This window comes from Neoarius graeffei, chromosome 9 (assembly GCF_027579695.1).
Source record: "Neoarius graeffei isolate fNeoGra1 chromosome 9, fNeoGra1.pri, whole genome shotgun sequence".
Classification (NCBI taxonomy): Eukaryota; Metazoa; Chordata; class Actinopteri; order Siluriformes; family Ariidae; genus Neoarius; species Neoarius graeffei.
The window spans coordinates 22,121,736-22,138,255 of record NC_083577.1 but is presented as its reverse complement, the minus strand read 5'-3'; the positions used below and the strand labels follow the sequence as shown (position 1 = coordinate 22,138,255).

The window sequence follows — 16,520 nt, the reverse complement described above, 5'->3', positions numbered from 1 at the left end:
AAAAAGTTCTATTTTGGTTTCATCTGACCATATGACATTCTCCCAATCCTCTTCTGGATCATCCAAATGCTCTCTAGCAAACTTCAGACGGGCCTGGACATGTACTGGCTTAAGCAGGGGGACACGTCTGGCACTGCAGGATTTGAGTCCCTGGCGGCGTAGTGTGCTACTGATGGTAGCCTTTGTTACTTTGGTCCCAGCTCTCTGCAGGTCATTCACTAGGTCCCCCTGTGTGGTTCTGGGATTTTTGCTCACCATTATTGTGATCATTTTGACCCCACGGGGTGAGATCTTGCGTGGAGCCCCAGATCGAGGGAGATTATCGGTGGTCTTGTATGTCTTCCATTTTCTAATAATTGCTCCCACAGTTGATTTCTTCACACCAAGCTGCTTACCTATTGCAGATTCAGTCTTCCCAGCCTGGTGCAGGTCTACAATTTTGTTTCTGGTGTCCTTTGACAGCTCTTTGGTCTTGGCCATAGTGGAGTTTGGAGTGTGACTGTTTGAGGTTGTGGACAGGTGTCTTTTATACTGATAACGAGTTCAAACAGGTGCCATTAATACAGGTAACGAGTGGAGGACAGAGGAGCCTCTTAAAGAAGTTGTTACAGGTCTGTGAGAGCCAGAAATCTTGCTTGTTTGTAGGTGACCAAATCCTTATTTTACCGAGGAATTTACCAATTAATTCATTAAAAATCCTACAATGTGATTTCCTGGATTCTTTCCCCCCATTCTGTCTCTCATAGTTGAAGTGTACCTATGATGAAAATTACAGGCCTCTCTCATCTTTTTAAGTGGGAGAACTTGCACAAATGGTGGCTGACTAAATACTTTTTTGCCCAACTGTAGTATTTTTTTTAATATTTGAACATTTAATTTCATTATTATGTAAGCCATTTCTGGTCTACAGTATTTATTTACATGTGCCTAAGACTTTTGCACAGTACTATGTATATATAGGGCGTGGCTTCCATCCCCAGAAAGTTTCGTCATGTTGAAAATTGCCATGATTCAAGCACCGGATCAATTCATCTATCACAACCACGAAGGCATCCGCAAGCATCCTTGAAGCATACATGAGGTTTACGTGGGCTACCAGGGGATACCGTAGCATTCCGTTACAACCATTGAGCTCAAAATGTTCATGGAACAACATTCTGAAGAAAGTGAAAAGTTTGCTTTGAAGGCATGGTTTATTTCGTCTTGCCGTAGCTATACCCTACTGCTCATTGCCGCATGACTATACATCACTATACCGGTACGTCATTGCCACTGTTGGTTTACTGGCGTCTTCCATCACTACCATCGCAGCTACCATGGCTTCATTTGTATATTTGCTACACCCAAATTTATGCAACGGCTCACCTCCAAAATCTGCTGGAATGGCCACGGTAGCCACAGTTCTCACGGATCAAGCAGCTATGTGCGACCTTAGCATAATTATGTAATTGCTTACTGATAACTAACCAACTAAACTTCAACAGTAATTGTTGCTTTGCATACTTCTAGATAAAAATTTAGATCATTCACATATTAGGGCAAAATTATCCTCCAATAGAGGAGGAATAGTGCTCCCCAAGTTGTCCAGCAGACCATACTGCACCTTCATTCCCACACTTTCACTCAGTCAGTTGACGGGAACTGCAGTTTTTCACACTGATCTTGTCATACACTATCGCCTTATTTCTGCTCTCAGCCCCAACAGCACCTTGTTTATTGCACTGTGGTCCTAGAACGATCAATATTTCCTCCCAGTCCACGTGTACTGTATATGCAGATGGGATGACGATAAAAATTGACTTGCCTGGTGTTCATTTAACAGAGGACAAAGTATGGACCGTGGTCCACCACAACAGCACTGATGCAGTCCGAGTCCATGGATCGACACCAGAGAAACCCTATGAAGCTCACTTTGACTACGGCGCCTCTCCAGATCAACTCCGAGCCCTGGTTTTACAATCGGAATACTGCCAGCAGACGCTGATCTATCAGTGCAGGAGAGCTCGACTCTTCAACACATGGGGTGAGTTCAGTTTGTTGGTTCAACCTACAACTAGATTGGCTTTAGTTAAAGACTAATGAGCTGATTAACCAATGAATCCAGCATCCCTGTGTACCAGCTTAATTACCTCCAACAACTTTGTTGGAGGAGGGTATGTTTTCACCTCTGTTTGTTTGTTTGTTTGTTGTCTGTTTGTCTGTTCCCAACGTAACTCAAAAAGTAGTAAACAGATTTTGATGAAATTTTAGGAAAGGTGAGCCATAGGCCAAGGAACAATTGATTAGATTTTGATGCAAATCTGAATATGCTTGCGGATCCAGGATGTTTTTTTTTTCTTTTCCCAACTTATCTCAAAAAGTAGTGAATGGATTTGGATAAAATTTGGTGGAAAGGTTGGCCATGGGGCAAGGAACAATTGACTAAATTTTGATGCAAATCTGGATATGTATGTGGATCCAGGATCCAAATATGTATTCATATTCAGGATTTTTTTGTCTCGAAAAATCGTGAACATATTTTGATGAAATTTGGTGGACAGCTTTAATATTATCCTGGGTTCAAGTGGTTTGATTTTGATGTTGGTAATATGTGGCTTGGCCGGGATGTGCACTCTACTGAGTACCCTTCTACTTCAGGGTTTTATCACCCCTAGTCACGGAGGGCTAAACTATTTGCTTTTGCCAAGCAGAAAATCGTCATGAAGGTATTATTTCCCAGAAGCGCCATAGTATACAGATCATCTTAACTCTTAGAGAGCATGTCGAAAGTGCTACTCGCTCAACCGTTTTACGTCGATCTTTGTGTTTATGATGCTTTGGGGAAATTCACTCTGGTTGGTCAGCTAACCATAAAACCCCCGATTAGTTGTTACTAAAGCAAAGAGTGTGCACATCTGTGAGTCCCCAGGACCAGAGCAGATGTAGATTACACTTTTTTTTCCTATTATTGAGCAAATACTTTAATATAACATGCTAATATTGCTGGTACTAAATGGAAAATAGTAGCGTATAAAACCCACTCGTCCAAATCAGCTAATTCTCATCAGACTAATGACTGGTGTGTTTCCAGGAAATGGACCAGGGATATTGCTCGAGCTGGGAACGTACTACTGCAACCCAGGCAACCAGATGTAAATCCTGTATGGAAAGTGATGATGATGATGATATATTGCATGCTAATCAAACCCTGTCGTATTGCGACTAGCTGACTGTTAGTTCTCTTCAGCCTTTCATCCGTCTTGTGCTTTAAACAAAGTTTGCACACGCTTCCCCCAGGACGAAAACATGCCTGTTGAAAAACTCTTTACTCCCAGGCTGCATTATGGGAGAAATATGCATATAGTTGTGATTTATTTAAAAAAAGCACGATGTGGCTCAGTTCCTCCGAGGCAGGTATAGTGTCAGGACAGATAATAAGATTGTTATTCTGCTGCCATTAAAGGGAATGTTCTCTTTTTGTTGTCTTCTGGTTCAGTGAGCTTGAAAACAAACATAATTAGTCACATTGTTCTGTAACACCACATAAACAATCCGTCATTCTCTCTCTCCATTTATCACTCTCTTACACAGTCTCTGCCCATGTTGTGTAATGGTGATTTCTTTGTTGTTGTTGTTGTCGTTGTTGTTGTTGCTGATGATGAGAAGAAAGTCTTCAATGTACAGAACTTGCACAACAAACGTATTTTGAGAGAAGATCTCTTCATTTTATTCTGGGGTTCTGTCGTGAATATAATTTATATCAGTACAGATGTAACTTAGTGTCTTGCAAAAGTATTCACCCACCTTGGTGTTTGTCCTGTTTTGTTGCATTACAAACTGGAATTAAAATGATTTTTGGAGGGTTAGCACCATTTGATTTACACAACATGCCTACCACTTTAAAGGTGAAAATTGTTGTTCTATTGCGACACAAACAATAATTAAGATGAAAAAACAGAAATCTGGAGTGTGCATACAGTAGGTATTCACCCCCTAAATAAGGGGGTCCAAACCAATTCACTTCATAAGTCACATAATTAGTTGATTAAGATCCACCTGTGTGCAATCAAAGTGTCACATGATCGGTCACATGATGTCTGTACTGTATAAATCAGCCTGTTCTGGAAGGATCCTGACTCTGCAACACTACTAAACAAGCAACATGAAAACCGAGGAGCCTCCAAACAGGTCAGAGACAAAGTTGTGGAGAAGTATAGATCAGGGTTGGGTTATAAAAATATCCCAAACTTTGAATATCCCAGGGAGCGCCATTAAATCCATTATAGCAAAATGGAAATAATATGTCACCACTACAAACCTGAAAAGAGAAGGCCACCCACCAAAACTCACAGACCGGGCAAGGAGGGCATTAATCAGAGATGAAACAAAGGCACCAAAGAGAACACTGAAGGAGCTGCAAAGATCTACAGCGGAGATGGGAGTATCTGTCCATAGGATCACTTTAAGCCATACACGCCATAGAGCGGGGCTTTATGGAAGAGTGGACAGAAAAAAGTCATTGCTTAAGAAAACACATTTGGAGTTTGCCCAACAGCATGTGGCAGACTCCCCAAACACATGGAAGAAGATTCTCTGGTCAAATGAGACCATTGATCTTTTTGGCCGTCATGGGAAATGCCATGTGTGGTGCAAACCCAACACTCTGAGAACACCATTCCTACAGTGAAGCATGGTGGTGGCAGCAGCATGCTGTGGGGATGTTTTTCATCTGCAGGGACAGGAAAGCTGGTCAGAACTGAAGGAAAGATGGATGGCACTAAATACAGGGCAATTCTGGAGGAAAATTCATTTGAGTCAGCCAGAGGTTTGAAACTGGGACGAAGGTTCATGGTCCAGCAGGACAATGACCCTAAACATACTACTAAAGCTACACTGCAGTGAATGAATGAATGAACCCTTTATTGTCACTGTTATCAGTGAAATGTTTCATGTCTCATATTGTTCAGTGGTTTAAAGGGAAACATTTAAATGTCTTGGAATGGCCTAGTCAAAGCCCAGACTTCAATCCAGTTGAGAATCTGTGGCATAACTTGAAGATTGCTGTACACCAATGCAACCCATCTAACTTGAAGGAGTTGGAGCACTTTTGCCTTGAGGAATGGGCAAAAATCCCAGTGGCTAGATGTGCTAAGGTAATAGAGACAAACCCCAAGAGACTTGCAGCTGTAATTGCAGCTAAAGGTGGCTCTACAAAGTATTGACTTTGGGAGGTGAATACCTATGCACACTCCAGATTTCTGTTTTTTTTTTTCATTTTAATTATTGTTTGCATCACAATAAAAAAAATCCACCTTTAAAGTTGTAGGCATGTTGTGTAAATCAAATGGTGCTAACCCCCCCCCAAAAAAAAATCCATTTTAATTCCAGCTTGTAATGCAGCAAAACAGGACAAACACCAAGGGGGATGAATACTTTTGCAAGACTGTTTCTGCGATGTGATGAACAAGTGATGAGACGCATCATGAGTAGAATGCGTTAATGGATATACAGTATCAGTGGATATATCCATTAACATATTCTACTCATAAAAGTGTGGGCTCATGTGCTATTTCCCTGCAAAAAAAAAAAAAAAATATATATATATATATATATATATATATATATATATATACACACACACTACCGTTCAAAAGTTTGGGGTCACCCAGACAATTTTGTGTTTTCCATGAAAAGTCACACTTTTATTTACCACCATAAGTTGTAAAATGAATAGAAAATATAGTCAAGACATTTTTCTGCCCATTTTGAGCATTTAATCGACCCCACAAATGTGATGCTCCAGAAACTCAATCTGCTCAAAGGAAGGTCAGTTTTATAGCTTCTCTAAAGAGCTAAACTGTTTTCAGCTGTGCTAACATGATTGTACAAGGGTTTCTAATCATCCATTAGCCTTCTGAGGCAATGAGCAAACACATTGTACCATTAGAACACTGGTGTCACTACGTTTACATGCACGTCCAAATCGAGCTGCTGTTGGTAATCGAGCAAAGGGTCCCAGCAGGGGTGCCAGAGAAATCCAATCCTACATGCACAAGTGAAATCGGGCTATTGTGCAAGGTGCATTGTGCACCCGAGCCACACGTGGCGCTACACGCCCCATCGTGTTGGTACACTTCCGGTTGTCGTCATGAAGAAGAGCTATAGTGTTGCCAGATACTGCTGACGTTTTCCAGCCCAAAACATGTTCAAATCCGCTAAAATGCATTTAAAACCCCCAATCTGGCAACACTAGCAGTTCCGTGTTCAAGCTGTTAGGCTTGCTCTAACAGACTGTATGGCTACAAACTGTCCGGCGCAGACCACTGTTTTGTAAGACAGCTTATTTTGCACAATAATATTTTTCTAAAGTCCATTTTTTGCTTCCAAAAAAATATTTTTTTTTGCTTACAATTTAACTTATGTCTTAATAAACACACAAAAAGTTCAATTGTTTTGTTTTTATTGACATTCTTCAGATGTTGGACATATATATATATATATATATATATATATATATATATATATATATATATACACACACACACAAATACAATGACTTGTTTATGTACACAATTCACAGCTATGCAACAGCTGTACAGATGTATTTGGTGATACAGTAAGTGAGCTAAATTTTAACAGTGCAAACAATGCCACAAAAAGAAAAGATTCATGCCGTTGTCATGATTTGTTGTCATGCCGACCGAGGCTGTTGTGTTTCCCGCTTGTGGTCTCGTCACTCGTCACTTCCGGAAGTAGCTCGACAACTAGCTCGATAGGGTATACATGCACAAAGTAGCTCAGCAGAAATCGCATAAACTAGGTCGTGTAGCTCGATTCCGAGAAATCAAGTTCGGTTCAATTTCAGCCGAATTAAGGTGTATACATGGCATTTTGAACTTCGATTTCAGTCGAGCAACGGCAGAAATTCGATTCTCTCTATGTGCATGTAAACGTAGTACCATTGTACCATTAGAACACTGGAGTGATAGTTGCTGGAAATGGGCCTCTATACACCTATGGAGATATTGCACCAAAAACCAGACATTTGCAGCTAGAATAGTCATTTACCACATTAGCAATGTATAGAGTGTATTTCTGATTAGTTTAAAGTGATCTTCATTGAAAAGAACAGTGCTTTTCTTTCAAAAATAAGGACATTTCAAAGTGACCCCAAACTTTTGAATGGTAATATATATATATTTGAGCGATTTTCACTTTTTTTTTTTGCAGTGTTGACCTGCTGAGATCACTGAGTATTTAACACCAGCTGGAACTTCTTCCCTGAAGGCTTTTCTTCAGACTTTTGTTTTAACCATGGATTATTTTGTTTTCTTTGACAGCCTAAAATCTTTTATAGCAATTCCAGTTTGACTTAGAAATACTCAGATTAAAATCTTGTTGCTTTATATTTCAGGACACATCTACACATTCATAGGTTTTTCTGTATTTTGTCTATTTTCTACATTGTCGAACAATACTGAAGACATCAGAACTATGAAATAACATATATATCACACGGTGGCGTGAAGATATGAAGTTTTGAAGTTTATCTTAGAGTGGTGAATGTATGTACCACGAGTGAGTGGTACATACATTCATATCTTCCTGCCAATGTGTCACCTTTTTTTTATATTATACGGATACATCCACAGGAAAACACTGGGAGTGACATCAGACTGAAATATCGGGAATTATTATCCATACAGGACACTTTTTCAATGGAATAAAAACGTGTTCTATTCCCTTCTAGCGGGTTTCATTCATTTGGTTTGATAGCATGCAATATTGTTAGCATATCGCTTATCCTACATGTATTACGTCACTCTACCCAGTGGAGAATGAGCGTTGAATATGGTTTACGATATTGCATGGTTGTCAAGACAACATGACGTCTCACACACACGTATGCTCAGAAGCATTTCTTTGTTTGCCAGGAAAGAGAAAGATGCACGGAACACCCAAAAGGCAACCAAAATTTTATGAGATATTCTTCACGCATGTTTAAAAGAGAAAAACATACCAACGGACATCAAAAAACTGGAAAAGAGACACGTCAGAGATGTAAAACTTCCATGCTAACGAGTGACTGTGACAATTTGTAAACAAACATGGCTGCCAGGTTTGCTTTGTTAAATATGGAAGATTTTGAGAGAATTTTGGCTGCCAGGTCGCTCCGTTGTGTGTAGCTGTCGATGTTGATTTTAAAAGTAACTCAGTAAATTACACAAGGAAATTAATACTTAAGTCTGAGTGAAAAATCCTGTGGCGAGCGTGCAGCGTGGAAGAAGAGTCTGGAGACAGAAATCTTAGTTTCTCAGTTGTTAGCCTGTGCTACTTGCTCTCGATAGCACTGGTTTGACGACTTTATTAACATTCACTAACACTATTGATGAATGCTAACAACAAACGAGTCAAAGACAAGTTCAGTGTCATGCTAGCTAAATGGAATATATCTCATATACCACTCAACGCCAGGCAATATTATTTAAATGTGTCACTCAGATCTGTGATGTATTTCGCTTGAAAAATGCGAGTTTTTCAACATGACAAGATAAACTTCATATCTTCAAGCCAATGTGTGATTTTATTTTTATTATAGAGACACATTCACGAACAAAAAGGACCCAAATTTATTAAAACAGTTAATGGATTTCCTCACGAGTGACATATAGAGATTTATGCCACGGTTTTGGTTCTCCATGTCCCAGATGGAGTTCGTATGAAAAATACCAGTGGTGTATGTCCCAGTAATACACTCGTTTTTATATAATATATAGTTAGGTGGTAAACATAGCTCTTTATATTATATATAGAGTATATCTCATCTCATTATCTCTAGCCGCTTTATCCTGTTCTACAGGGTCGCAGGCGAGCTGGAGCCTATCCCAGCTGACTATGGGCGAAAGGCGGGGTACACCCTGGACAAGTCGCCAGGTCATCACAGGGCTGACACATAGACACAGACAACCATTCACACTCACATTCACACCTACGGTCAATTTAGAGTCACCAGTTAACCTAACCTGCATGTCTTTGGACTGTGGGGGAAACCGGAGCACCTGGAGGAAACCCACGCGGACAACATGCAAACTCCGCACAGAAAGGCCCTCGTCGGCCACGGGGCTCTTACCCGGACCTTCTTGCTGTGAGGTGACAGCGCTAACCACTACACCACCGTGCCGCCCTATATAGAGTATATATTCCATAAAATCAGTGAAATTTAGTTCCCTTTGAAATTTGGTCATTGTGATATATGTTTATTTCTGTAATATCTCAAAAATCAGACCATTCTGTGGCTGGGAAGTTATTTAATCTGAGGGGATTCCCGAGCAAATAATGTGCATGAAATTGCTCGTTTCACGTGGTCAAGCAGACAAAGGAAGCCCGTTTGTGCATGTGCAGGATTACCGTCTTCTTCTTTTGGGTTTTACGGCAGCTGGCATCCAGTGTTGCATTACTACCATCTACAGGTTTACCTTGAGCGTGCACTGACAGTTCCATCATTCTGTCACTAAACGAACAGCTGATCACACCGAGGTGCTCTCTGACCGCCGATATTTATTAGTTTGGTCCTGTGTTTCCTTTCCTTCGTATATAACATAACGTCTTTTCTTCTTGCTTTCCGTTACTGTAGTCGGTCTTTCACGTTTTGTTCGCGTCCTCCATTCTTCTCTCCTGTTTCAAATTTGTATCCCACAATGCCTTGTGTGAACGGGGAAACCCCACCACGCCATGCATGATGTAGTATCTTGAATTGGGTCATGGTGAAGCAGGAAAAAATAGCGGAGAATTTCGGGCCACGTGGCTTTAAATTCATTAATTGTTCTATTTTTAAAAGAACTAATAAAATTGGAAGTCCATGATTCGAAGTCAGTAGATTTCGGTCCAATAAACAAAAATAACTGGGTGTTGGGGAAAATTCTTTTTATGACCTAAACTTGAAAAATCTGAAAGGTAGTATAGGTTTCACTGGTGTGCCTCGCCAAAAGTTAATTCGCGGATTAGTTTCTTGCCTTCTTAATGCGTTTGAGATCTCATCGCATGTCATTATCTCTAGCCGCTTTATCCTGTTCTACAGGGTCGCAGGCAAGCTGGAGCCTATCCCAGCTGACTACGGGCGAAAGGCGGGGTACACCCTGGACAAGTCACCAGGTCATCACAGGGCTGACACATAGACACAGACAACCATTCACACTCACATTCACACCTACGGTCAATTTAGAGTCACCAGTTAACCTAACCTGCATGTCTTTGGACTGTGGGGGAAACCGGAGCACCCGGAGGAAACCCATGCGGACACGGGGAGAACATGCAAACTCCGCACAGAAAGGCCCTCGCCGGCCACAGGGCTCGAACCCAGGACCTTCTTGCTGTGAGGCGACAGCGCTAACCACTACACCACCGTGCCGCCCTGCGTTTGAGATCAAACAGTAAATAGTAAATAATAAAAATACAGTAAATCGCCCTATTGTAGCTTAACTGTAGTAATCTATATATATTATGTCAAGAACCGCTCAAGTAATTACTTCAAGACATGAAGCGACTTTTATTTAACAAAAATACAGAAGAGCCATTGAATTAGAAGGTGTGTCCAAACTTTTGCCTTTTACTGGATATGAGATAATGTGAATGAAGCAGACGTCAGCTTTTTATTTCCATCTGATCCCTTTGCTGATGTTAACTCTATCCGTTTGCCCGAGCTGACTTCTTTTTAATTCCAGCAGAAACAATGCCCAAACGAATAAAACCGTTCATCCGCATTCATTCGGAATTCCGTCTGAAACAAGAGCACAACCATCTCGGAGCTCCTCCATGACAGAATATTCATAGAGCTGCATCCTACTTTGATTTCTAATCTGGCTTTTGTCCCAGACACCCAATAATTACAGCCCTGATGAAATTCCACTCGACACTAATGAAGCTTACGCCAGTGATTTATTGGAGCATGTCACGATTACTGCACTTTATTACATACATTTGGATATGGAGCCTTAAAGTATCCCATTATTATAGACATCAATCACTGTTGCCTGGTTACTGCATGTCTACAGCCTGCAAACTTTATCCTCAAATAAGAAATTAAGCATTTATCGTGTTTAAGGCATATTGTGAAAGCTGAACTCGTCAGTGTTTTCTCTACAGACTTACTTTGCATCTCTTTTTCTTATCTTCAATAAAATATTGTTTCGAGTCATGAAATTTTAAATGTGAGAGAGAGAGAGCGAGAGAGAGATAACTGTGTTTGGTGGTAAAGGGTTCATCATTCATCTAGAGTTGCGTAGCTTGTGTGTGAAATGCATTATTCAGTCATTTAAAAGATAAAAGAAACATTAATTCTTCTATAGTAGTTGAGAAGAGAGTAGAACATTTTACAGAGATTTGAAGAAGGAAAAAAAAAAAACACCCCAGACACTCTGGATGAGTGTTTCAGAACAGGCACAGGCCGTCATTGAGGAGACGTAGAGGAAGAGCCAGAAACGACTCGCTTTGATCTCCATCTCAGCCAAAGATGACCTGGTTTCAGTCGTGAAGAATTCAAAACCCCTTCCATGTTACAGGTGATAGGAATGGGCTGAGATTTATTCCAGGACGTCTTTAGTGCAAGGAATTAAGATTTGCATTCATCATTTGAAACATTTCCAGCCTCTAAATTAGACTGCATCATTTATCTATCAAAGCACAAGGTATTTTTTTTTTCCTTCGCAGATTTCTACTCCATTTCTACTCAATTTTATTGTGGCTACTGCCTCATAGAAGCGAAGCGAGACATTGTAAGTATGTAGGAAAGAGTGGAACAATAGCGCACTGCAGATGCGCTTACGCATAAGCATTACAATCACCACAATGGCAAATCGTGATCTCGTGACACGAACAGTTGATCTCACGTTATCAGAGGGTTTTTTTTTTTTTTTTCAAAAAACTTTATTTAGAACATATATACTAAGTGGGCGGCACGGTGGTGTAGTGGTTAGCGCTGTCGCCTCACAGCAAGAAGGTCCTGGGTTCGAGCCCCGGGGCCGGCGAGGGCCTTTCTGTGCGGAGTTTGCATGTTCTCCCCGTGTCCGCGTGGGTTTCCTCCGGGTGCTCCGGTTTCCCCCACAGTCCAAAGACATGCAGGTTAGGTTAACTGGTGACTCTAAATTGACCGTAGGTGTGAATGTGAGTGTGAATGGTTGTCTGTGTCTATGTGTCAGCCCTGTGATGACCTGGCGACTTGTCCAGGGTGTACCCCGCCTTTCGCCCGTAGTCAGCTGGGATAGGCTCCAGCTTGCCTGCGACCCTGTAGAACAGGATAAAGCGGCTAGAGATAATGAGATGAGATGAGATATATACTAAGTAACTTTAAAAACGCACAATGGAATTCAACACGATATCACTTTAGATCCATGCATATATTTGAAATTTATGATATTGTATGTAATGCACACACATCTTGAAACATCGATAAAGGACATTTATTGTCAAACTCAAGAATTAATTCACAATAAAAAAATTCAAAGTGACAGTTGGTCCATGTTCGGACCGTCATGCTGGAGATTCTGGGTCTGTGTCGTCCAGGGGTCTCAGCGGCAGTGACTGAGGGTGTCAGGAATCTGTCACGGAGGTGAGCTAGCCTGATGTGCTGATCCTGAACTGGCGTCGTGACTCGAGGCTGACCAGGGCGTGGACGATCCCTGGTGCTCCCTGTCTGTCTGTAACGCTGACTCAAACGGGAAATGGTCGAATGATGAACACCGAAGTGCCGGGCGACCTCTGTCTGTGTACTTCCGGCACACAACATCCCGATGGCCTGTTCACGTTGATTTTGGCTTAGGCGTGGCATCTTCAATAATGACAATTTTCCCATCATTTCCCCCGGGTATTTATAGGCAAGATTGTGTGTGTACAGTGTATGCAAAATTTGTTTGAAAATTAAAGCCTGTCCATGTCATTGACTCCCCGAGTCATATTGTACGTTATTGAGTACAACTCCCTTAAATTCTGATTTGAGCACAGATTTGGAACTTATTCGGGCGGAACGAAGTTATTTTTCCATTGTGATATATTTCTTTTCTTCTTGAGATAAACTCAGCACGAATTCAGCAAGTTTTATCAATGTGCGTTTTTAAAGTTACTTAGTGTAGGTACAAACAAGCAAGGCACTTCAAAGTCACATACAGTACTGTTCCTTCTTTTGGTTGAGCAAAATAAAAATCTCATCTCATTATCTCTAGCCGCTTTATCCTTCTACAGGGTCGCAGGCAAGCTGGAGCCTATCCCAGCTGACTATGGGTGAAAGGCGGGGTACACCCTGGACAAGTCGCCAGGTCATCACAGGGCTGACACATAGACACAGACAACCATTCACACTCACATTCACACCTACGGTCAATTTAGAGTCACCAGTTAACCTAACCTGCATGTCTTTGGACTGTGGGGGAAACCGGAGCACCCGGAGGAAACCCACGCGGACACGGGGAGAACATGCAAACTCCACACAGAAAGGCCCTCGCCGGCCAAGTCAGAAAAAGCTAGGACGGTATGTTGAAATTGAAATTAAAGCTGAAAACAAGTATTTGTAAATAATATTTAACCTGTATTCCACTCAGCAGCACATTATTTGATGCTTGACCTTGTGAATTTTATTTTTCAAAAATAAACATATTTCAGTTTTGATTCTTGCAAAGAGCTCCACTTTATTTTCAAGTGATTATCTTCTTTTCATTTTTCAACCCATTGTTTACAGTTGTGTTTTCTATTCATAGTTTGTTCCTCTTCATTTTCTCATGCATCCTTTATATGCCTAGGTACAGGTCTACAGTGTCTTGCAAAAGTATTCATCCCCCTTGGTGTTTGTCCTGTTTTGTCGCATTACAAGCGGGAATTAAAATGGATTTTTGGGAGGTTAGCACCATTTGATTTAACAATATGCCTACAACTTTAAAGGTGAAAAGTGTTTTTTTTTCCGTTTTTTTATTGTGACACAAACAATAATTAAGATGAAAAAAAACGAAATCTGGAGTGTGCATAGGTATTCACCCCCCAAATTCAATACTTTGTAGAGCCACCTTTTGCTGCAATTACAGCTGCAAGTCTCTTGGGGTTTGTGCCTATTAGCTTAGCACATCTAGCCACTGGGATTTTTGCCCATTCCTCAAGGCAAAACTGCTCCAACTCCTTCAAGTTAGATGGGTTGGGTTGGTGTACAGCAATCTTCAAGTTATGCCACAGTTTCTCAATTGGATTGAGGTCTGGGCTTTGATTAGGCCATTTCAAGGCATTTAAATGTTTCCCTTTAAACCACTCCAGTGTAGCTTTAGCAGTATGTTTAGGGTCATTGTCCTGCTGGAACGTGAACCTTCATCCCAGTCTCAAACCTCTGGCTGACTCAAACAGGTTTTCCTCTAGAATTGCCCTGTGTTTAGTGCCATCCATCTTTCCTTCAGTCCTGACCAGCTTTTCTGTCCCTGCAGATGAAAAACATCCCCACAGCATGATGCTGCCACCACCATGCTTCACTGTAGGAATGGTGTTCTCAGGGTGTTGGGTTTGCACCACACATGGCATTTCCCATGCTGGCCAAAAATATTAATTTTAGTTTCATTTGACCAGAGAATCTTCTTCCATGTGTTTGGGGGGGTCTGCCACATGCTGTTGGGAAAACTCTAAACATGTTTTTTTTTTTCTTTAAGCAGTGGCTTTTTTCTGTCCACTCTTCCATTAAGCCCCACTCTGTGGAGTGTACGGCTTAAAGTGGACCTATGGACAGATACTCCCATCTCTCTGCTGTAGATCTTTGCAGCTCCTTCAGTGTTCTCTTTGGTGTCTTTGTTGCATCTCTGATTAATGCCCTCCTTGCCTGGTCTGTGAGTTTTGGTGGGTGGCCTTCTCTTGTCAGGTTTGTAGTGGTGCCATATTCTTTCCATTTTGCTATAATGGATTTAATGGTGCTCTGTGGGATATTCAAAGTTTGGGATATTTTTTTATAACCCAGCCCTGATCTATACTTCTCCACAACTTTGTCTCTGACCTGTTTGGAGGCTCCTTGGTTTTCATGTTGCTTGCTTAGTAGTGTTGCAGAGTCAGGGTCCTTCCAGAACAGGTTGATTTATACAGACATCATGTGACAGATCATGTGACACTTTGATTGCACACAGGTGGATCTTAATCAACTAATTATGTGACTTATGAAGTGAATTGGTTGGACCAGCTCTTATTTAGGGGTTTCATATGAAAGGGGGTGAATACCTATGCACACTCCAGATTTCTGTTTTTTTTTTTCATCTTAATTATTGTTTGTGTCACAATAAAAAAAACAATTTTCACTTTTAAAGTTGTAGGCATGTTGTGTAAATCAAATGGTGCTAACCCTCCAAAAACCCATTTTAATTCCAGCTTGTAATGAGACAAAACAGGACAAACACCAAGGGGGATGAATACTGTACATTTGCAAAACACTGTATATGATAGGTTGGTATCCCAGAGATGCCATCATCAAGAGTGAAAAAAGTACTGGAAAAGGTTATATTTCTGTTAAGATTTTAGATATTATTTGAAAACTCAGTCATTGATGTTGCAAGTCAGAATTATAATTGCATATTGTCAACCCGCAGAGAATAAAAAGCACTAGATCAGATTGTGTGACACAGTCACGCCCTTCTATGGGGGTGGGAGTCCAGGGGCATGCCCCCCCGGAAAATTCAAGTCACCAAGTGATGAAGCGTTTCAGGTCTTATTTTGTCCCATTCTTCTTGCAAACAGGTCTTAAGGTGTGTAACATTACGGGGTCGTCATTGTCATATTTTTCATTTCTAAATTCTCCACACATTCTCTCTTGGGGACAGAGGGGACACACCCTCTTCTTCCACAGCCACGCCTTTATAATGTGTGCAGAATGTGGTTTTGCATTGTCTTGTTGAAATCTCCCTGGAAAAGATGTCGTCTTGTTGACCGGACAAAAACATGAAAGGTCATGGGCTCATTCTGTCTGCAATGAAATCCAAGTCAAAGTAAATTTACAAACCGCTGCTGTCTTTTTCACTTGGATTTTCTATGCCATCCCACCTCTTTTCTGAGTTGGGCTTGTACTTGAGTAGCCTACTTGTGACAAGATTTCCAGCTCATTTCAGGCTCAACAATAAGAGACAATTCTTTTGACTCGCAAACAGCCCATTGCCTTTCCTCTCAACTGAACACGGTTGATATTATTAACCGGACAAAGAGATATTACAGCCAGTGATTTATTCTTCTTTCCGTAATTATGGCTGAAATTGTTTCATGAAAGCTTCTTCCAGCTTATAAATGACAAAATAATCCTCCCTCTCATGCTGCCTCATACACACAGCAGAGTCAAACACATGCCTCATGATTTATGCTAATGAACAGCCCAGATGTTGAAAAGAGCATTTATTGGAAGCGTTTTAATTAAATTGCACTGCAAGAGCAACAGTATTGCTTACATCTGTCAAAAAAGACTAATGAGCTCTCAACATTCTCCTAAAAGATCTGATTCAAAGCGTCGACTCATTTGCAAATATAGCTATATTCGCATCACCGTAGCT

The 16,520-nt window shown here is 41.0% G+C and overlaps 1 protein-coding gene across 1 annotated transcript in view; it reads left to right on the top strand.

The window, feature by feature from the left end:
• Positions 1 to 16,520, top strand: part of cntnap5a (contactin associated protein family member 5a) — a 207,715-nt gene that overhangs the window by 148,375 nt on the left and 42,820 nt on the right. The window contains exon 11 of the mRNA XM_060929196.1: positions 1,823 to 2,023. Coding sequence (XP_060785179.1) covers positions 1,823 to 2,023 — 201 coding nt within the window. The remainder of the gene's footprint in view (positions 1 to 1,822; positions 2,024 to 16,520) is intronic.